The sequence below is a fragment of the Tachypleus tridentatus genome, chromosome 4, assembly GCF_004210375.1.
Source record: "Tachypleus tridentatus isolate NWPU-2018 chromosome 4, ASM421037v1, whole genome shotgun sequence".
In the NCBI taxonomy this organism is placed as follows: domain Eukaryota; kingdom Metazoa; phylum Arthropoda; class Merostomata; order Xiphosura; family Limulidae; genus Tachypleus; species Tachypleus tridentatus.
The window spans coordinates 115,466,780-115,491,419 of record NC_134828.1 but is presented as its reverse complement, the minus strand read 5'-3'; the positions used below and the strand labels follow the sequence as shown (position 1 = coordinate 115,491,419).

The 24,640-nt window shown below is 32.2% G+C and overlaps 2 protein-coding genes across 5 annotated transcripts in view; one reads left to right on the top strand and one right to left on the bottom strand.

Moving 5' to 3' along the window:
- Positions 1–24,640, bottom strand: part of LOC143249924 (uncharacterized) — a 57,076-nt gene that overhangs the window by 17,476 nt on the left and 14,960 nt on the right. For 3 of the 4 annotated variants that reach the window (XR_013028040.1, XM_076500541.1, XM_076500540.1), the window contains exon 3: positions 15,088–15,130. Coding sequence is in view for 3 of the 4 variants with exons in the window: in XM_076500541.1 (XP_076356656.1) it covers positions 15,088–15,130 (43 nt within the window). In the remaining variant the exon portion in view is untranslated. Of the gene's footprint in view, positions 1–12,998; positions 14,257–15,087; positions 15,131–24,640 lie in introns of those variants that run through there. The other variant, XM_076500539.1, reaches the window with a different exon arrangement.
- The window catches only part of LOC143249923 (endoplasmic reticulum junction formation protein lunapark-A-like), a 31,562-nt gene continuing 10,350 nt past the window's right edge, over positions 3,429–24,640 (top strand). The window contains exons 1-6 of the mRNA XM_076500538.1: positions 3,429–3,609; positions 4,636–4,677; positions 8,287–8,474; positions 12,499–12,685; positions 17,998–18,055; positions 18,810–18,956. Coding sequence (XP_076356653.1) covers positions 3,583–3,609; positions 4,636–4,677; positions 8,287–8,474; positions 12,499–12,685; positions 17,998–18,055; positions 18,810–18,956 — 649 coding nt within the window. The 5' untranslated portion in view covers positions 3,429–3,582. The remainder of the gene's footprint in view (positions 3,610–4,635; positions 4,678–8,286; positions 8,475–12,498; positions 12,686–17,997; positions 18,056–18,809; positions 18,957–24,640) is intronic.

Genomic DNA, 24,640 nt, shown 5'->3' with positions numbered 1-24,640 from the left:
AGATTCTGCATTAATTTACCAATTTCTGATGTGCTTTTGTCACTTCACTGCTTGATAAGTAGTACTAAGTCTGAGCCCTTCAGTTGTTTTATCCAGAGTTTATAAGGAATGGAAATGAGGCCAACATAACACAAGCTTCTAACTATTGCTGAATGACTACAAGGTTTCTGACCTTTCTACACCCAGTTCACCCTATGGGTGCAGAATATTTAAACATGTTCAGAATTTTTACAAGCTTTACATTGTGTACAGAATACTCACATTCAACTGCCAGAGGTGGACTGTACATGTTAATTAAAGACTGTGTCCACCAATTGTCACATGTTAAAGGCTTTTACTTGTATTTTTTATAGTATAAATATATAGTGTTGTTGGGTTTAGGGTTCTTCTACAGTAGATGTCTGTGACTTGTTAGTGATAAATTGAAAAATAAACCTCCAGCACACTCACTACTTGTTTTCAAACTAGTCAGAAGTATGTACAGCAAAATCTTTACAATATAGAGATGAGAGGTACATTGTAAACATTAAATATATAGTTCTCTTCTTCTTGTCAAAAGTCCACTAAGGCGTATTCATTTATTTAGGAATTTCAATTGACAAGCTGATCTACCTTTCTGTATTCCTATGACACAAGTATTCTGTGTGTAATTCACTTACATTGTCATTGAGTTACCACAATCCTATATATATACTGTTCATCCTGTGAGTCTATGGTCCTTGTACTTCGGGTTTTTTTGTTCTTTTTGTCAAAGTTTACTCAATCTGATTCAGTTTATTTAGAATACTCTTTCATGGAATAAACTATATTTTTGTTTCTATTAAAACTATTAGTTTTCCTCTAACTCCACTTTCTTCTGCTGTTTCATAGTATTTAAAAATTTACCAATTTGTCCACTCATTATATTCTCAACATCAGTGAATTACAAACACAACTTTCAACAGTCTTCTGCTATTAACTCTCTTATAATAAAAAAACTCAACAGTTATAAAATATTTATTCACAAAATAAACTAGATAATAATATCTGTACTAAACAAACTTTTATGTCCTGAAATATCCTTATTGATAAATCAGAAGTCAGTGTGTTAAATTCTTGCAAAATTTTTGCGAGTTGTACGTTGTATACAGTATTCACATTCAACTGCAAATCAGCAGTGAATGGGTTAATAGGAATGACATAACAACATGCAAAATACCTGTACAAAACTTACTTGAATGTATCTCATTAAAGATATTTAGACTAGTTATGGAAGAGTAATATTAGTAATTATTTCAGCTGCTACAAAAGTATTAAACAAAGTGGCTAGTTAGTGTGCATTTTTATTAAGCTATGATATGTAACTTTTATTTTGTGATTTAACATTATTGTGAATCACTCTGTGTTTCCTTTATTTATTATCTATATATTAAGCCTCTTTCATCAGTTAACATAATGTATTTCTTAATTTATTTGTCGTGAGTCAGATCTAAATTGCAATATTGCATGTTTCTTTGTTTAGGTACAATATGCTTAATAGTTTTTATAATACGCATTTGACTACAAAATATTGGAATTAATTGTGTAAATAATGAAAAATTATTTAATTCTGAAGAGACTGTATGACTCTTGTATTTCTTTGCAGTAACTTGCGTAATGAGAGTATTTGTAAGGCATCATGGGTGAAGACAGAGTGTAATATGTCAAGAACATTGTATATACCATATCCAGTAAGGCATCATTGGTGAAGACAGAGTGTAATATGTCAAGAACATTGTATATACCATATCCAGTAAGGCATCATGGGTGAAGACAGAGTGTAATATGTCAAGAACATTGTATATACCATATCCAGTAAGGCATCATGGGTGAAGACAGAGTGTAATATGTCAAGAACATTGTATATACCAAATCTAGTAAGGCATCATGGGTGAAGACAGAGTGTAATATGTCAAGAACATTGTATATACCATATCCAGTAAGGCATCATGGGTGAAGACAGAGTGTAATATGTCAAGAACATTGTATATACCATATCCAGTAAGGCATCATGGGTGAAGACAGAGTGTAGTATGTCAAGAACATTGTATATACCATATCTAGTAAGGCATCATGGGTGAAGACAGAGTGTAATATGTCAAGAACATTGTATATACCATATCCAGTAAGGCATCATGGGTGAAGACAGAGTGTAATATGTCAAGAACATTGTATATACCAAATCTAGTAAGGCATCATGGGTGAAGACAGAGTGTAATATGTCAAGAACATTGTATATACCATATCCAGTAAGGCATCATGGGTGAAGACAGAGTGTAATATGTCAAGAACATTGTATATACCATATCCAGTAAGGCATCATGGGTGAAGACAGAGTGTAGTATGTCAAGAACATTGTATATACCATATCTAGTAAGGCATCATGGGTGAAGACAGAGTGTAATATGTCAAGAACATTGTATATACCATATCCAGTAAGGCATCATGGGTGAAGACAGAGTGTAGTATGTCAAGAACATTGTATATACCATATCCAGTAAGGCATCATGGGTGAAGACAGAGTGTAATATGTCAAGAACATTGTATATACCAAATCTAGTAAGGCATCATGGGTGAAGACAGAGTGTAATATGTCAAGAACATTGTATATACCATATCCAGTAAGGCATCATGGGTGAAGACAGAGTGTAGTATGTCAAGAACATTGTATATACCATATCCAGTAAGGCATCATGGGTGAAGACAGAGTGTAGTATGTCAAGAACATTGTATATACCATATCCAGTGCTGAGAAGGCTTTACTACCCAATACCAAGACTTGCATTAGATCTATCTGTTAGCTCTCTTATGTTCTCTACCAGTAATTTGTGTAACAATCATATGTCAGATTAATTTAGTGTTTTTCTTAGATGTGATTTCATATTCATCTTGAGGAGTCACTGTGTGTCAGTTCTGTCTTTGCTTTATCATGTTCTGTGGCACTTATCTACAGTAATATGTGTAATGACTATATGACAGGTCTGTCTAATGGCTTTACCATATTGCATCATAGTGTATAACACACATTAATTCCTGGTATTCTTAAAACCTTTAAAGTATATTCATACGGTAATTGTTAAAAATGTGGTAATGAGTTGATGATTACCTATGAACATCAATTATGCTATGTGATGTAAAATAATATATATTACACTTATGTTTGAGAAAGCTCTAGTGAAAAGTACATGTATGATGTGAGATCAGTGAATTAAGATAAAGTTACATATATCATTTTTTATACCATGGTTTTTACCACTCTTATGCAGACAGCAGTATTACAGCTCTCTAGAGGTTTTTAAATCCAAAGATAGAATGTTGACTTTGTGGAGAGAATAAAGACTGCTAAAAAACTTCATAACTAATAGTCTAGAACTAGCTTATATTGAAAAATATTATAGAGGTACATAAATGTACTGATTAACACTGACTTATGCTGTATAGCTACAAGAAATATTTTAATGTAAGTAATTTCTTTTTTGTAAAGACAGCAGTATATGTTGATCAGTCTGGTGGAGTTCAGAGTTAAACAACTCTGGAACAGACATTTTATACCCTGGAAACAAAATGGGAGCATTTTTTACCAGATTCAAGGTGAGAAAAGGCAAACACTGTAACTGTTTTCAAGGTGTACGTTGATGTTTTAATAGACATTTGAACAAAGGGTAATACGTCTTTAGATAGATAACACTGTTTAACACATATTTTGTTCCTGGATAGTATGTGTTATTTCTTAATCGCTTATGTTGTAAAAGTACAGAAAATGGCCATTATTCCCTTCAAACTTTGCTTTTGTGACCTGGATAATGAAATTTAGAAATTAATCTATTTTCTATGTAAAAACAGGCAAATTTGCACATTTTCATTTACACAAGGTCTGAATAAAACAACATACGAATCAAGATTTACATGTATTTATACTAAAGTTATACAAAAATGAACAAATATGTTTAGAAGTGAGTAGTTTTTTGAGATTTGTGATTGTAATGTAAATCACTTTCATGTATCAGCCTCCAAGTATAGTTTCCCATCATGTTTTTGTTCTACTCTCCTGGGTCACAAAAGCAAAGTTTGAAGGGAAAAATGGGTCTTTTCCATTTAATTTAGGCATAAGGAATTGGGAAATAACACTTTCTGCCCAGGAACAAGGAAAAGTAAACATTTTGTTACATAGTATAATGTACTAATGATCTATTTATGTTTTCCTGTTGTACTTGATACTATTAATATTTATCAAAATACTAGAATTAACTCATCAAATGTAAAGTAATTATTACAAATTTAAATGTTTGCATTTTTTTTGTCAAACTGTAAACAAACCATGAACCATATTTTTAAAAACTTATAAGACTATTTCCTGTTTTTTAATGTTGTAACTTTTGTTGTGTGCATACATAAGCATACATGTATTCTAGATGCATGTTTCCAGTTAAAGCATGACAGTTGAATTTGTTAATGTATTGTGTTATCACTTATTATGTTTGTTTATTTGACATCATTGTAACAACAAGACATTATCTAATTATGAAAGCCTGTAAGAATCTAATCCTTCTTAAAATGTGTAATATTCATGTTTAAAACAAATACAAGCAAAATTAATTATTTGTTAATTTTTATTAGAAAAAACCTTCAACTGAAGAGATACTAGTGAAACTGGAAAAGGTATGATTTGACTTAACAATGAGAAATTCAGTTATAGTACTAATGTACTTTATAAAACCTTAATTAATTATTATGTAAGTAAAAAAAATATTTGAAAATGTAAGATGATGTAGGGTTGGCAGGGCTGATAAGAATGCAAACAAGAATATTGGAATGAGACAAATACACACAGTTACAACAGAAAGTGTTCGTACCCCTGCGTCTGGAGTAGTTTTTTGCTCATAATTTAAAAAGTATCATGATTAGGCTAATAGACTTATAATACATTATAAATATTATACTAACACACATCTACATAAATTTTTATGTAAATTAAATGACAAATAAACTGTTTATAAACAAATAACCAAAAATAGGAGGAGCAGAAAGTGTTTGTACATTTCAGAACGTGTGAAAAAACTGATATTCCCGTAAAAATTTTGTTTAGTTTGGCGAATAAACTACATTATACCATTCCAGAACTAGACACTGGGTTCATAATTATTGGAATTTAGCCAGCAAAAAATGTACTTCCGGCAATTTAGCGCCGTCTCCGTCATTATCTGCTTGGTCATCATGGCGAACAGGAAACAACTGTCCAGTGATTTAAAAAAAAAACAAACGAATTATTGTAAAATATAAGTCTTGTGTGTCTCTTTCCGGTATTGCTACACAACTTAATGTGCCAAAATCTACTGTTCAAAGCATAATTGCCAAGTTTAAGCTTACAGGATCAACTGCTAACCTTCCTCGTTCCAGACACCTCACCAAATTTCCAGAGAGAACCAAGAGGAAGGTTCTCAGAGACGTTGGTAGGAACCCTCGTTTAACACATAATGACATACAGAAACTGGTAAGGGAGACGAGGGTTGAAGTAAGCACGTCTACAGTTATGAACATGTCATGCTCTTCTGGGTTCAAAGCATGCTGTTCTCATAGAACTCCATATTTAAAGCCTGTTCATTTAGAAGCATGATTGAGGTATGCTAGAAAGCATGTAGATAAACCCTTTACCTATTGGAAGAGTATTCTTTGGTCAGATGAGACTAAAATCAAGCTTTTCAGCCACAAAGATGTTCGCAGTATTTTCTGTAAGAAGGAGGAACAAAATCTTCCAAAGAACACAGTTCCTACAGTTAAACACAGAGGTGGCTCGATCATGCTAAGGGGTTCCTTCAGCTCTTCTGGTGTAGGCAGCCTTCACCGTGTTAACGGAATCATGAAAAAAGAAGAGTACGTTGATATATTAGGCACTTATATCTTATATCTTCTTATATCAAGAATTATGCTCAAAACTTGCGGCTTGGGCGTCATTGGATCTTCCAGCACAACAAAGCCCCAAAGCACACATCAAAATATGTGCAATCCTGGTTGCAGAGGAATGATATAAGCATTCTGAAATGGCCATTGCAGTCACCTGATCTCAACCCAACTGAAAACGTTTGGCATGAGTTGAAGACCAGGGTTCATCAGCGTCATCCGAAAAACTTGCAAGAGGTGGAGGCCTTCTGAAAAGAAAAATGGAAGAAAATACCAGTCGAGTACTGTCAAACAATCATGGAAGGCTATGAGGAGAGATTGTGCCAAGTAATTCACCTGAAAGGCTACACAACTGACCATTAAAGCAGACACATGAACACTTTCTGCCCCTCCTATGTTTGGTTATTTGTCGTTCAATTTATATAAAAATTAATGTAGATGTGTGTTAATATAATATTTGTAATATACTATACTTTCATCATCCTAATCATGATACTTTTTAAGTTATAAGGAAAAAACTACTCACGACACAGGGGTACGAACACTTTCTGTTGTAACTGTAGATCATTCCTTTGTGACTTTCAGTATTAAAACTTAATGTAACACTGTAAATTATAATTTAACTGACATTGGAGTGAGAGTCTGGACTAATCAAGACATGTTTTGACTCAACTTGGTTTTCTTTTGTATCTAATTCTAGGCAGTACATTACATGACCAAAATATTATGATAAACTGCATACCAACAGTCAGGAATATATAACTTCCAACTGCAGTAATATTAAAAATCGAGTATGCCATCCTTTCATCATTTTACACATAAATAAAATTATTTTTATAACTTGGTTTATCTTGTTTTTCCCATTACTAAAAATTAGTGTATTATATGAATGTGGATAATAAAATTAGTGTATTATATGAATGTGGATAATAAAATTTAATGTTGAATGTTTTTTATTCATTTGCTTCATACACAGTTTTGGAATTGACTTCCTAAAGACACCGGTTGTATAATGTACAAAGCATTGAGTATTCTACATGTTACATTCATCTATGTCATTACTGATTGGTTTCACTACGTACTTAAGATTTTGGCCATCATGGCCAGGTGGATAGGGCATTCAACTCATAATCTGAGGGTCATGGTTTCAAATTTCTGTCACACCAAACATTCTTGCCCTTTCAACCATTTGGGCATTATAATTTGATGGTCAATCCCACTATTTGTTGGTAAAAGAGTAGCCCAAGAGTTGGCAGTGGGTGGTGATGACTAGCTGCCTTCTCTTTAGTCTTACACTGCTAAATTAGGAACGTCTAGTGTAGATAGCCCTAGTGTAGGTTTGTGCGAAATTCAAAACAAACCAACCAAACAAACAAAACTTAAAACTTCTAAATGAACACAATATTTAAAATATTTGTTTTTTTTCATGTTTCTTTATCCCCAAACTCATTTTACCCCTGACATGTCTTGTTGGGACACCCCTGACATTGTTTACTACACTAATAATGTCATGTCATGTAGACAAGAGAAATGTCGACAAGTGCATGTCATGTACTCAGAAGTAGTTTGTATGTAAAAATGCAACTTGCCCAAATAAACAATGTTAGATTATTTGTTCCTAAGTGCATAATTACACGAAGGGCTATTTTCACTGTGCTCATTACAGATATTGAAACCTGGTTATCATCACTATAAGCTATAAAACTTACTGCTGAGCCACTGGCGTGGATAAAGGTAGGACGTGCACTTCAAGGGGTAATGATAACATTCTTTGTGCGAGTGTTATGATTTTTGTAAATTAATACTACGTGTTATGAGTAACCATTGACATTGTGTACTGCCCAGAAACAAATAAAGTGGATGTACAATTAAACTGATATTAAAGTAGGTATAGATGACTGAAACAAGATAGATTAGTCACTTTCTGGTTTGGTATCTCAGCAATAGTTTCTTGCCTTGTTGGGTAGAAAAACAAATGAAAGTTAGCAGGAACCATTTTTTTAAAGTAAAGCTCTCTGTCATTGTTGATTTTTATCATGCATATCTGTATTATGTCTAGTGAGTACTGTGGCCAATTCTGCATATAGACTTTACCGACCCTATGATATAGCTGTCTGTATATATGCTTTTTAGTTGACCTTTGTTCCATATTTACTTATGTAGGCAAGTGTCTACTGACGCTTAGGAAGCCCTTCTAAAAAATTCCAGTTTTAGGTTGCGTTTATATGGGTACACGGTTAAGCTGTTTATATGCAAGCAGTGAAAGAGGAGAAGTTATGTTTACAGAGGTTTTGAACATGTACTTCTGGTGATACTATACTTTAATGAGATTTATTCTATACATCAGTAACGTGCTTGAGTCTCTTTCAGGACATCAACAGAACTTTAGAGTACAAAAGGACTACAGAGCAAACACGGAAGCATCTCAACGGATCTCTAATCCTTTATTCTGTCTTCGTGTATGCAATAGTTGCTGTTCTTTTCTATTTCTGGTATTTTCCCAGTGCGTTGCTGGATGGGATCCTACATTCTTTACCCCTATTTGTCTTTCCTCTTCTGTAAGTAACAGTTAAATGTTTTCTTCATTTTAATATGTAAGGTCAAAACACCAATTTTGTTTAAGTCATGTGTAAACTATCAACTATAAGTTGTGTAACATTTTTTAAATAACATAAAATTCATTAAGTTGCAGGCTAGTGCACTGAAACTCCTATAAGTGTCAACTGTGTGGCTCTATGAAACGTTTATCTGATACTTTAGAAATAGGATTAATCATTTTAATGTTAAGGTATTCTACATAAATTTTGAAACAGTGTGTGCTGATGCAACTGCTACAGAGTGAAATGTTTCCCTCTTTATGCTTTGCACACTTTTTGTTTTGGTTACACATATTAAATACAGTTAAAGAATTGATATTTAAATTCTTGACATCAAAATCTGTTAATTAATACATGTAATTAGTTATATAATGAAACTTTCTTTCATTTCTTAAATCAACATACAAATTCATTTGAGTATTCTCAGTTAATATTAAAATGTTAATAAAATACCTTCTGTTATTTCCTAAACATAAAAAATAATTTCAACAGTTGAATTACTCTGGTTGGCAAGTCTTTTCACGTTTTGTTAAATCTGTTGTTGTTTATCAGTTTAACAAACTTCAACAAGATTTAATGGTAGAGTTTATGGATGTGTTTTTTACACATAATTGTAAATTTTATAAACTTCAAACATTTGAATTGTTAGATCTGTTGTTGCTTACTTAAATTTATAAGTGTAACAAACTTCAAACATTTGAATTGTTAGATCTGTTGTTGCTTACTTAAATTTATAAGTGTAACAAACTTCAAACAGTTGAATTGTTAGATCTGTTGCTGCTTACTTAAATTTATAAGTGTAACAAACTTCAAACATTTGAATTGTTAGATCTGTTGTTGCTTACTTAAATTTATAAGCGTAACAAACTTCAAACAGTTGAATTGCTAGATCTGTTGCTGCTTACTTAAATTTATAAATTTAACAAACTTTGAACAGTTGAATTGTTGTTAAGTCTGTTGTTGCTTACTTAAATTTATAAATGTAACAAACTTTGAACAGTTGAATTGTGAATACTCTATTATTTCAAGTATTACTGCAGCAGATTCTACAATGAGAAATTAGGAACATAATTATAGTTTTGAAAGTTAAAGGCATACTACATAATATAAAACATTTTCCCTCAGTACCAACTTCTAATATTACAACTGTAATATAAAAAACGTATTTGTGATCTCATCTTAACAACAATATATTCTTGAAAGAGAACAGGCTTTGTGATTCTATTTGTTTAAAATATGAATTATATTATTCCAGCACAATATGTTATTTGCTCTCAGATAGCTTTTGTAAATTATACCACTTTTATATCCACAAATGTTCACTTGCCTCAAGCCTTGATATTTATATTCATATGTATTCATATGAGATATCAGCTTATTATCATATAAATAATTCTGCAGTTATTCCTCACTAATAGAAGTGGAACACAACTCCTATTGTCACTTCTTGACAGGCAGTCTGTCTGTCAGAACATGTTTTCACTTGTGTTTTCAAACTGCATTTTTACTTAATTAATCAAATTTACTGCTTATTATTTGGCCATGTATTTTTCTCTCTACCATTATTTTCTAATTTTTACAGACTTGTGAAATTGATTTAAATAAAAAAACTTTTGTTTTTCCTTTCCCTTTCTGCTTTGCAGGCTATACTCTCAAAATTTGCAATTGTATGGCAATCACCACAGCAGCTGTATTTACTTCAACTGATTTACTGGTCACTTTGTGTTATCTGATCAAACTTGACCTACTCATGAAGTTGTGGTTCACAAGAAGTTGACTACTTTTATTTAGTATTATGAGTTACCTAATGATTGTCTCGAATACCACTCAAAGGTTTTCCTAAACTTTATGATTAGGATGTGGACATCCTGTTTTCATCTCATGTCAATGCCTCTCCATCATCAGGTTTCCTTCCTTATTTGTAGACGTATTGAATCAGGTATGTTGTATTTTATCCTTCTCTTCCATTTTCTATGATTCAAGTTCTGTCCTTCTCAGTGACAAGCCACTGGGTCAGTATTTAGTCTTTCCTCCCTCCCTTCATGTGTATTGGCCCGTCAGTGGTACAGTGGTATGCCTGCAGACTTATACTGCTAGAACTTGCATTTCAGTACTTTTGTTGGCAGAACTTAGATAGCCCTTTGTGTACCTTTGTACTTGACAACAAACAACAAAAAGTCTGAATATTGGAGTTTACATAAGTTGTTTTGGGGATCAGTTGAATTCATGTATCAGTATGCCTTGACCTCCTAGTTACTCTGGACAACGTGTTTTGGGGATCAGTTGAATTCATGTATCAGTATGCCTTGACCTCCTAGTTACTCTGGACAACTTGTTTTTGGGATCAGTTGAATTCATGTATCAGTATGCCTTGACCTCCTAGTTACTCTGGACAACTTGTTTTGGGGATCAGTTGAATTCATGTATCAGTATGCCTTGACCTCCTAGTTACTCTGGACAACTTGTTTTGGGGATCAATTGAATTCATGTATCAGTATGCCTTGACCTCCTAGTTACTCTGGACAACTTGTTTTGGGGATCAGTTGAATTCATGTATCAGTATGCCTTGACCTCCTAGTTACTCTGGACAACTTGTTTTGGGGATCAGTTGAATTCATGTATCAGTATGCCTTGACCTCCTAGTTACTCTGGACAACTTGTTTTGGGGATCAATTGAATTCATGTATCAGTATGCCTTGACCTCCTAGTTACTCTGGACAACTTGTTTTGGGGATCAATTGAATTCATGTATCAGTATGCCTTGACCTCCTAGTTACTCTGGACAACTTGTTTTGGGGATCAGTTGAATTCATGTATCAGTATGCCTTGACCTCCTAGTTACTCTGGACAACTTGTTTTGGGGATCAGTTGAATTCATGTATCAGTATGCCTTGACCTCCTAGTTACTCTGGACAACTTGTTTTGGGGATCAGTTGAATTCATGGATTGTATGCCTTGACCTCCTAGTTACTCTGGACAACTTGTTTTGGGGATCAGTTGAATTCATGTATCAGTATGCATTGACCTCCTAGTTACTCTGGACAACTTGTTTTGGGGATCAGTTGAATTCATGTATCAGTATGCCATGTCCTCCTAGTTACTCTGGACAACTTGTTTTGGGGATCAGTTGAATTCATGTATCAGTATGCCATGTCCTCCTAGTTACTCTGGACAACTTGTTTTGGGGATCAGTTGAATTCATGTATCAGTATGCCATGTCCTCCTAGTTACTCTGGACAACTTGATTTTTGTCTTGTGTATCTCCAGACAAGGGAGTACTCATTAAAAAAGACCTATGTTTTCAGACACTAGACCTTGTGTATTGGGGCTTCAGCCATCAAATTTTTTTTGTTGGCTTGTCGTATTCCAGGTGCCTTTAATCACATCACAGATCATTTATCACATTCCATTTATCACTGGACCCACAGGTATGTTCTAAAGATTGTATACGTTTGCCAATCATCTCAGTTTCACAATTTTGGTCTTCTGTTCCACATTCTTTGTCTAGAGTAGTGGATGCTCTTATTCAAGATTGGACAGGTCTACACTTGTAGGTCTAACCTCCCAGCTGTCTACTTCCTGGGTCCTTTCCATTATTCAGATCACTCTGTGATAGCTTCTGTTGGTGTTTCCTTATTGGACAGCTCAGCTGTGATTTCCACTTTTGCATGGAAGAGAGACCATTAGTGATTATTTGTGTTGTGTTACAGTTCTATTGGTGGAGGGTTGTTGTATGATCATATGCATATGTATAATGTGAATGTGTGTGAGGGTAGGTGGAAGTATTAGGGACAGTGGTGAACAAGAATTTTCAAGTTACAGAGAGCAGTGAAGAGCTGAGTGGGATCAGTATCCATCAGAGATAAGTTAGGAATACGTTAACTTTTGTAAATTACTGGAGGAATCTAACGTCAAGAAGTTTCCTTTGTTCACTGATTTTTTAAATGTTTAGCTAGAGTGTATTCCACATATTCTCTCTTATTAGAGTTTGGATTCTAAAGCAAAGCCTTCACTGGTATTTCCTTGTCACTATTGACGAATATGAAAATACATTAGAAGAATTAAGAAGGAAAAAGAAGCAGATTTTGAATGATGTAAAGGAAACTGAAACCTTCAAAGTTGCAAAAACATTGTTACAGAAATTTGACCCAGAAATTTCACAAAAACAGATGGTATGTTTTATAAAGTAGAGTATTTATACTTAGTGTTAAAAAGTTCTAAATGTTTTGAATTTAGGAACTTAAAAAGTTAAAAGTTTTAATTTTAATTGAACTTTGTACTAAAAATGTCTTACAGTGTTTGTAAAATGTCTTAGTGTTTGTAAAACACAAAAAACCTAATGTTAAAAAAAATATTATTTCCAGGCTAGAAAGATTACAAAATTTAGTATAAATACTCATTTATAAGGTTAATATTACTTGTTCTTCTAAGAGTGTTCTATTTATGTTGTTTTTGTAATGAATAAAGACATCAAAACTACCTGAAAACTTTGTCAACACAAATTATTTTATTTCATTAATTCTTGCTACACAAGTTTATATTCATAACATTTCTTTAGATAGTTTGTATTAACTTCAATACCTACATCTCGCATACCAGAATGCTCTTTCAAATTTGAAATCTTTTCTTTTTGCAATGTATACAACATTCTGTGATGTTTTAAACTGCTTGTTGTCTTCAGTACTTTGTGCATACACTAAATTTTGTTTTAATATCTGACATGTTTCTTTATGGTGTGAAGCTCTGTAGTATTTGAAATCGGGACATTTATATGAAATACAGGAATATATAGCACATGATAAGTTACATGGTTTGTGAACTCAAGGAAATTTATGTTAGAATCAATGAGATGGATTCAGAATTTTTAGAACAAAACAAACTTTAAACAAGTTTATAAAAAATAGCACTTGCACTATTTGTTATTTAACCTTGAAACTTCTTTAAGTGACTTTTACTCAATTGTTTATTTTCTTACAAATTATTAATTATGTTCTATAAAGTTCATTGCTAATTTCCTTAAGAAACTGCACAGATGAAGGACATAAATTAAGGCTAACTTCAGATATCATGTGTGCTAACTGAATAATGTGGTCTAACAACAGGTTTTCTTGATAAAATTACTTACAGTTATCATATAATTTCCCAGTTTTAGTTCCACAATGGAGCATACTGGTTCTTTTACAGGTCATACATTGATTAACAGTGTAAAATCTATTGATAACTGAAGGCTAACTTTATGAGTTCTTGGTTAACCCTGTTTTCACAGGTAGGGTTAAGACTTGCATGTCATTACTTTCTTACAGACTTGCATTACACTACTTTGGTATCAATTTGTATGAATAAACTTGTCATCAAAACTAAAGTTATAAATCTAATTTTAATACTGTGTGAGATTTTATTTCTTAATTCAAAATAAAGTATTAACAAACGCACTCAACATTCTGTATTGTACGTCACATGACATGTCTGCACTATAACTTTTAGAATTTCCACATATTACTTCTGTTATTAAAAAAAGTAAGTAGAGTATAACAAATTTAAAAAAACAAACTTCACATGTTGACAAGCTAAGATATAAAATAAGAATCTCCCACTTCTTGATTTGCTGAACTATCAATACATATATATATTTAGCAAATCTACCAGAGAAATCTCTCCTGTCTTTTTATCCCTTCGAAGCCACTTATTTTCTTGCACCTGTCTATTTTAAGTACACGTTTATAGCTGATTGATGAAGGAGGTACTGGACCATGTAAATATGAAGGTTACTTGTCAATTTTATAGTGAGAAAAGACACAGTTGTGAGTTTACTAAATTTATTGTGCTAAAAAGAAATGAATTTTAAAATCTATTTTAACCTTTTTAAAGAAGCCAGGTATTTACATTGGTTTTGTAATGTTATATTATAATGAGTGATGATATTTTGTTTCCTGAAATGGCTATTTGAAAAATATAAAAATTCATTCTTTTCATCAAGGTTTAACATGAGGGTTAGCATCTACATCTCTTGAGTATACATGAATTTTATAACATCTGAAGTGTCTGGTCATCATGGCTTTTTGTGAATATTTTTGTATTTATTACTATATTTTTCAACAAAAATAAAACTGAAGAATGTATTAGTAAATAATGATAATATATATATTATAACTGAAAACAAGCTGAAAAAAAATAAAATTAAAACAATAAAAACATGCTGATCTATTTGAAAGGATCCCAGGATACAAGCTATAAAGGTGACATAAAATGTACCCTAGGTTTTGGAGGTGACTGCAGAAGTAGGATCTACATTGTGGTTGGGATACACCATCTATCAGTCGTAATCTCCATTTACCAGTCTCGTATGAAGAAATATAAAGTAAAGGAATAGTAACAGAAATAGTAGATACAGAAATAGAAATTAGGAGAGTGAAATGTGGGTGCTCAGGCCCACAACAACTCACATTTGTATGACCCTTCACTGCCTGCAGACAGTTGTAGGGAGGTGACTGCTCTTCAAAGTGAAGAAGAAAGAAAAATTTAATTAAAAAATAAGGTGCTACTATTTGGGAGTAAGTAAGTTAAATAAACTTACCTATTGAAGTTAGCATTCCAGCTCCCATTATGGTAGAAAGGCACTAATTGTTAGAACAGAAGACGAATTATAATGGTATGAAACAATTATCTAAACAAACTAGTACAGCACTCAGTCACCACTCATTAAGTCTACTGTGACTATCCTGCTCTATGTGGCAAGGTGTACATCCATATAAAGTAGTGCCAAGTTGTTAAATGACCTTATTCATAACTAAATACAATTATTAGAAATTTTTAGTTAGATTTCTTTAATTGTTGTTTCTTCATATTTATTTATACATTTGTATGTTTGTTACAGAATAGTTTAATAATTTTATTTAAAGTTTTTATTAAATCAGTTAACTATTAATATTTGTATCAGTATTTCAACATTACTGATAAAATATTGCAGTGTATATATATGGCAATTAAAATGTCATTGTATTTGAAGGGGTTTGATTCCCCTTGGTGGACTCAGCAGATAGCCCAAAATTGGATTTGTTAAATGAAAACACACACACTCATTATATTTAACAAAATACTTGTACACTGAATTATAGATTTCTACTTTGCAGGCTGGCTTTATTCTATAATTATAAATTCATGTAAAAAACTTACACACATCCCATCTCATGACCTATTTTTATATCTTTACCAATAATACGTGTCAGTAGCATCATAACATAGTTTATTGTTCAACTTTATTGTAATGTGAATTTCAATTTCTTAATTTTGGAAACAAATATTTTATATCTTAAATGCTTATATTAGGTTATTTTGGATACCCCTTTATCCTCTTTGTTTTGTATTAATTACTTATACCATCAATACTGCTAAGTCATAAAGTAAATTGTATTAATTACTTATACTATCAATACTGCTAAGTCATAAAGTAAATTGTATTAATTACTTATACTATCAATACTGCTAAGTCATAAAGTAAATTGTATTAATTACTTATACTATCAATACTGCTAAGTCATAAAGTAAATTGTATTAATTACTTATACTATCAATACTGCTAAGTCATAAAGTAAATTGTATTAATTACTTATACTATCAATACTGCTAAGTCATAAAGTAAATTGTATTAATTACTTATACTATCAATACTACTAAGTCATAAAGTAAATTGTATTAATTACTTATGCTATCAATACTGCTAAGTCATAAAGTAAATTGTATTAATTACTTATACTATCAATACTGCTAAGTCATAAAGTAAATTGTATTAATTACTTATACTATCAATACTGCTAAGTCATAAAGTAAATTGTATTAATTACTTATACTATCAATACTGCTAAGCCATAAAGTAAATTTTATTAATTACTTATACTATCAATACTGCTAAGTCATAAAGTAAACTGTATTAATTACTTATACTATCAATACTGCTAAGTCATAAAGTAAATTGTATTAGTTACTTATACTATCAATACTGCTAAGTCATAAAGTAAGTTGTATTAATTACTTATACTATCAATACTGCTAAGTCATAAAGTAAATTGTATTAATTACTTATACCATCAATACTGCTAAGTCATAAAGTAAACTGTATTAATTACTTATACTATCAATACTGCTAAACCATAAAGTAAATTGTATTAATTATTTATACTATCAATACTGCTTAGCCATAAAGTAAATTTCCCTTCAAGTTTATTGTTTTACTGAGAGCTTGGCTTGTCTGTGCACTTTTCATATCAAGTGTTATGGTTTTCCAGAAACAGTGTAAGGGTCCAAGTTGTGGTTTATTAAGGGGATTGTTGCTTTGTACAGCTAAATAAAAACAATACAGAAAACTTGTTTAAAAAGAACAAAAGTTTAAATTGTGAATGTAAGTAACTTCATGGTCACTACTGAAAAGTAAAGAACTATGCTTATAAATTTATTTCATGTTTTTCAGTCACCATTTTCATTACACTTAAGTGATATCTCTAAAGACACTGAAATGAAGTATGCGGTTTGTGCAGAGAAATTACAGATAAAATATGCAATGTTAAAGGAAAATGGAGTTTTGATTCATTTTGGAGTTTCTAGAATTTAAGCAAATGAAATGTGGAAGCTTTAAATTCAAAGTAAGTATCTCATCTAGACTGGCTTTAGTAAATTTTCAGATAAAGTAAGTATCTCATCTGGACTGGCTTTAGTAAATTTTCAGATAAAGGTTTAGGACAAACATTTTTGTTTTAAAACATTTAAACTTTTCATGTTTAATAAAAGATTTCCAAATTTTGTGAAAACACAAAGTAAACTGAACTATTGTAATTGTTAATTCTCCAATATAGGTTTGGTACAATGGACATAGAATAGATGATTCTTCCTGTGGTTACTGCTATTGTTATCTTGATCATCACACATCTGTCAATAATAACTTCATTAATTCACCCATTACTGTATGAATTAAGGAAATGGTAAAAATCACCCTTTAAATCATCACTTTACCTCATTATTCAACATAAGTTACTAGCTGTAACAACCAATCCTTCATAACTGTGGTGAAAGGAATCATTTTTCACTGTTAACATCAAAAAATGTTTATCAAATTGTCTTTCAGAGTAATTTACAATTATAGTTAGTAATGCATCTTTACTTTATCAAATTGAAGTATTTATTGAACTGTTACTGTGACTGTGTTAAGATGATAATGAGTTGGGCACTGTCCTTAGCCAAGCAGTTTGGGTCCATGAATAATTTATCTTGTAATTTCTTACTTGGCCTTGTTTCTCTAGTTCGTTGTTCTCTTAATGTGAGAATGCTTGCTTTTGTTTATTTCTGTACTCAGTGTATAAGAGAGCATTCTCCAATATGTTAACTTGTAACAGTATTTTGGTATGTAATGTAAAAGATGTTTCTCAGTGTATGAAAAGTATGTATTTCATTGTCTTCAGTGCTCAGTGAACAAGAACTTTCCAATTTGTTGCAGAAAAGTGAGGAAAAAGTTCCTGCTTCTAGACGAAAAGGATTACAACCCACAGAGATGGGTATGTGTAAAGTAATATTAATATTGTTATACCATGAAAGGCATTTTATAAGCTGAAAAAGCATTGTTATAATTAAATATATTTGTCATAAGGTATTGTATATGGCCTATTGTTGTTGTTGAACAACATTCTTTGTATTGTCTGTTCATTTAACTTCTTCATAAAGACAAGCATGTGATATTGTTTCAACCATGTTAAGTGTGCCATATCCATATTATAGAAATTGTTTATTGAAAAACATAAATGAATGCATGTATTTATATAGAAAGGGACTGTTTCATTTAAAATATTATAGGAATAAGTTTAATTTAGAACAGTTAGAGTTTTTCAATAAGAGCATGTAATAGTTTTTCAGCTACACAATGTTCGCCCTATTTGTATGGATATAGTGTTCATGGTATGGCTGAAGTATTGTTCTACAGTTTTCTTCTTGAAAAATGGTAAGAGACTAAATAAAGAAGTAGGGTTAAAAATGTATACAATAGGCCTAATACTACCATTGTGTAACAAGAATAATTAATTATATATTTAATATTGTATATATTTTTACTTAAGAAACATAAGTCCTTGAGAAAAGCTAATAGAAAAAGTAAAAGTCATATACTGATGTAGATTGTTATGGATTTAGAATGTTGATATTAATGTAAATATGTTTTTACATGAATGTTACATATATTGATTTTCAAATAAAGTTACAGTGGATTTTATATGGTATTTTTTAGAAAATTAGTTTATTCTCAACTTTGGTTTTTAGAGTTGCGTCAGAGGTCAGCTGCATCAAGAGGAATTTCCACAGTCTCTCCTATAAGATTAAGTGCTGTTAGGCCTAGTCACCCTGCTGTGCAAACGTGTAGCCCATACTCTAGCTTTATAAATCTGCCTCATCAGAATGGACAGTGGAGTGAGTACAATGGCTTTACATATTTTGCTGTATTCAGTACCTGAATAAGAAATTTCTAGGCTGTTACTTGTTAAGAAACTAACAAAGATTGGTTATCCTGGAAATTGAATGAGAGAGAGAGAATTGGTCATTGTGTGTAATATTACCATCATCATACCACCACAGAATTTGTTGGCAAAAAAAATAAGATATAAATTGGGAATTTAAAAAAATTGTAGTTTATTTTTTCTCTTTAGATTTATCCTGCTAGTTACTCTCTGGAAGGTGTCTTATGTTCTTGATAGGCTGGTGAAATTGATATATAATTCCTTTACAAAGAAATGCTGGTAATTAGTCTCATGATAATATAAAAAAATTATAATTAAAGTAATATGATCACAAGACCAAAACTCCTCACATATTTGTAAGTTTATTATTAACAGTTTTCTTTACGAGAGTATTGACATAAATGTTTGAAATTCTATTGAACTATTTTAAAGGCTGAACTTGGTATAATAAGTTTACGATTGGCAATAAATTATTATCAAATGTTAAAGAGTATTTCAACGTCTTTAATTGTTTGTTTCGTAATATATAAAATATAAATTAGCCATGGACTGATTCAAATGTTTAGTAACTTCTATCATAGATTGCTTTTAGACTAGTGTGAGCATTTAAAACAGTAAGTTAATTATGCCATAAACACTTTTATGATAATTATGTGAGATTCAAATTGCACAAATCAAGATTTCATTGTATAATGTTTGTGTTCTTCCAAATAATTTATTAAAATTCAATTTAACTTTTCAGTGGTGATGGTTTAGTAAACTAAAATCACTAATGATAAAAATTTTCTGATACAAAAGTTCATAGAGATTTGTATTAGTTGTACATGTCATTAATTGACATGGTCATAGAAACTGAGAGTTTTTTAAGATTGTTTTTTAGCTTTCTGTTTTGTGAAATTATGTTGATGGTTTTGTGAGAAAATTCTTTGAAAAAAATGTTTAAGATGTTGTTTTTAGGTGTTTCTGGAAAATATATATTTTTAATTTTACCTGGGAAGTTTGGCTGTTGGATGTCAATAAAATTGTCTAAGTTGTCTTCTTTCTGTTGGTTGTTTTTGGTTGTTTCCTTGTTTTCGTTTTCTGTAGAAAGCATGGGCATTCTCCAAATATGTAACATCAGCCAGCTCATTCATCAAAGACTTTTAATTTAAAGTCTAATCTAAATCAACTTAATTATAAAGCCTTAATGGCCAGTTTTGATGTTATATCCCTCTTTACAGAAGTTCCAACCACTGAAGCCTGCAAGATAGCCTTAGAACTCTATATCCGAGACCCTAACCCATCTATAGACATTCCCAGCAACTCTCATAGAATTCAACACGATGAAGACAAACTTCGTGTTCAACAATCACAAATATACACAAACAAATGGCCTAAGCATGGGCAACCCAATATCACCAGTTCTAGCCAATATTTTTATGACACAACCAATTAACACAGCATCACATCCACCACTATACTGGTACAGATATGTAGATGACACGGTTGTGGGATTCAGATCTACGGAACACACACTTAATTTTTTCAATCACATTAACTCGATATATCCCAACATTAACTTCACATGTGAACAAGAAGGAAGCAATCAAATATCATTTCTTAACTCAAAATTACAAGAACCGATACACAATTTAAAACAGAAATCCACCGAAAAATCACCCATACTGGACTATACATTCCTTGGGACTCAGCACATGAAACAAAACAAAAACTCAACATACTAAGAAACCAAATAAACACAGCCATAAAACTATGCTCACCGGATAAAATTAACGACGAATTAGACAAAATAAAACAATGCTTCATCAACACCAATAAGTTTCCTCCACAAACCGTAGATAATATTATATCACACACCTAGACAAAAAGCAAAATCAACCAACAAAAGTAAATATATCCCACGAATTAAAAAATCACAAAACCATATACTGCTGCATACCATATATTCCTGACATCAGCAGAAAAATAACCAACATTTGGCAAAAGCTAGTAACAAAAATATGACATTCCAGTTAATACCAAATGTATTCAAAAACCAGGCACAAAACTGAGGTCTATACTATAAAGAAATTACACTGACAAACACCACACCAACATTATTTATAAAATACATTGTGATAACTGCCACGACTTCTATATTGGAGAAACAAGTAGAAAAATGGAAACCAGATTCAAAGAACATAAAAAGTCACCTTCACACGTTTTCGAACACTGCAAGTCAAATAAACACAGCATAATTATAGAAAACACTCAAATATTAAATAAAGAAACAAACGTAAACAAACGCAAAATTAAAGAAGCCTTACTTATGCAACAACTCAAGCCCAAAATAAACCAATACAAAGGAACACCTTTATACCTATATTAAATATAATACAATAAATGATGTAAAATTATATATTCAAACATCTAACACTGCCCTCTACATTCCGACACTCAGTTACACAACCCCTTCCAAACATGTGGTCAGCTTCTGGTCAGTTACCTCTTTCTTTCTTTGTGAACCTGACGATGACCAAAGAAGGTCGAAATGTTGTTCGCTCTTCTATGTAAAATATTTTCTCAATCTAAATGAGCTGATTTTACATATATATAGTATTAAAGATAGATTTAAGCAGATTGATTTAATAACATAGATTACTTAACAAAGTAGATGTATTAATTTTGACTAAGATATGGTTGAAAAATAAAGAAATAAATTGGTATCAGCTAAATGATATGAAATGTTTAATATCTCTGTAACAAGCCTGGGAGATGAATGGTATTTGTCAAGACCAATGTAAAAGTTAAACAAATGCACATACACACATGGGTGAAAACATAACCTCTGACCACCTTTAGTGTCAAGAGTAAAAAGAGTAATTTAATTAATTAATTAATTAAAAATTAATTTCTAACTTTTTTTTATGGTGATTGTAAACTTGATCAAATCAACCAACTTTGTAGAGTTATAGTAGAGCAAATAACAGATAAAATATAAAATATATTAAATATACAGATTATTTGTCTACAAAACACTTAATGTTTACAGAAAGCATGTCAAATTTTGTGAAGATATATTAAACACTTTGAGAGTCATAATAGGTAAACCCTTGTTACATGGTATGCTTAATAATGAAATAGAGAAAATCATGGCTGAACTGGCCCAAGAGGCACCACAAAAAGGACACAACAAAGAATATTTTGTATGTATCAAAGCAGGGATCTGAGGAATGAGTCAAGTTGAAGGATAGACATGTAGAAAAAGGTGAGATCAGTCTTGAATGAGAGCATAAACAACCAAACCTAAAAGATGAAGAACTGAGGACCAGAATAGAGTAAGCTTGCAATTCAGAAGAGTGGAAAATGCATCTGTGAAGTTGTGTGTGGCCAAGTGAGAACAAACGCAACAGGAAATCTGAAGGTGGAGAGAATATGATAGGAGTAGAACACAGTCTGTGATCCACCACAGGCTTCCAGCCCCTAGAACATGACAAACTATGAGACAAACTTAATAGGAATGATTCCAGAGGAGAAGGGCCAATATTGAAATGCAAAACATCATGCAGAAAATGTTCCCTTGTAAGCTAACATGAAAAAACAGCCATGAAAATATTGGAGTAGGAAATGGGAACATGCCCAATGAACAGTAAGAATGTTTGGTACAGTGATGTGGAATGAACTGAACTCCTGTGTCTGAATGTCAGAAATCATGTAGTCATTCAAAGATATGCCCAAACCAAGGAGGGAGGTAATTATGAAGAGATAGATATCCAGATGGGGAGTTGAAAAAGAACACCTATTATGGAGTTGGCATTGCCTATCCACCAACTTAATTTCTCAAAAAGAGAAAAAGAGAGGTTCAAAATTAAGGAAAATTGATGTTGAGAAAGATTGTTCTGGTCTTGCAAGTTCTCCTGAGGAGCTACATATGCATGTGACCCAAGGGAATGAGTAGATTCCAAGGAAGCCAGTCTCCAGTACCAAAAGAACCTCTTGTATACAATGAAAATAAGAAGTGAAACTCTGGGGATCATACATTCCATAGCCACAGGCAAGGATGTGAAGGCTGAGCCTGACTGATGTGAGACTTGAAGAAAATGCCCAGGTGTACTAAATACTGTATAGGCACGAGAAAAGATTTAGAAAGCTTGACATGTAATCACAAACAAGCAGCCTCTTGCAGAAGAAGGGACATTAGAGAGAAGAATATCTACCAAAAAATGGGCAAGTAGAAGCCAGCTGTCAGTGCAGAAATTTAAAACCAGCCTCAGTCCATAATGGCAACAAATAAAGGCTTCATGACTTGAAAGAAGCCATAAGAGTTTGATGGCACACCAAAGTTAAGAGTAGATAACTGAAAGATTTGATTCCTTTGGATGAAACATAAAAAAAATGTCTGGAATACTGATTATTGGGATATATAGAAAGGCATCTGACAATGGAACTGTGGTAACCTATATATGAGTGAAAAAGACCAGTAGTGAGGAGAAAATTCTCCAGAACTGTGGAATGATCTGAAACTAGTTGAGAAACAATAGGTTGGTAACTGGAAACCATTCCAAGGTTTACTAAGGGAACTGTAAGAAGTGATAGTAAAAGACCCAGAGAAGAGGAATATATTCTCTCAATGGCATGTTTTACTGAAATATTCAAGACCAATTCCAAAAGACACCAAAGATAGATTGGGTTGGAAAAAAAAAAGTAGATGAGAGGGTAGAGGAGAATGTGGATGAAAACATAAAAAAAATCCTTCTGTCGGTAGAAAACAGAGACCAGAGGCAGTTAACACTTGGACACCTTCAGAGCCTGACCTGAAAATATAGTTACCAGAGGAATGAGCAAATGAACCATGCTTCATCTACTAGGAGAATGGGAAGAAGAAGAAAGCCTGGAAACTGGAACAAGAAGGATGCAAGTAGATTGTTCCAATCAAAGGACAAGGCTGACAAAGACAAGAAATCAGAGAAGAGAATAAGGACTGATAGTGGGCTACTTCAGCCTGAGTCTTCAATGAAACCTGAACCCCACCAAAGACTTCTGAATGAAAAATGGAGCCCAACTGAGATCATTTGCATATTAGTGAGGAGCATATTCCAACCAAACAGCAGAGGAATCAGTTTGTGAAGGACCATGTGAAAGACGTAATAGAGGCTAAGATGGTAAAGAAAATGAAACAAAGCCCTCCAAAAAATGTTTAGAGTACAAGAAAGTGCCTGAAACAAAAGGATGGAGGGAGGAAAGGAAACACAGAAGAGTGGTGAGAAAAAATACTAAAAATATAGAATCATAAAAGCAACATAAAGAACAAGATGTCCAATCTCCAAGCAGGCAAAAGAGATTCCAAAAAATGGGAATCTAGAAAAGGAAATGAATGGCTGCAAGTCAGTACAAAAGAATGAGTGGGATGAAGCATGTGTAAAGTAATTGAAGAAAGAAATCAGCATGGATTATAATACTAGAGGAAAGACAAATTAGTCCTAAGAATGTGTTTCATAAAGTAAAAAATTGTAAGAATCAAAGAACATTGGCTAAAAATACCTGACTAATTATGTTTAGAGAGAAGTGGTGGGTGTAAGACTCTTTTGTCTGTGTCTCTGTTTCTTGCTGAGCCCTGGACAAGATGAGGTGTTCCCCAATGTAGCTTCTGCCACAGGA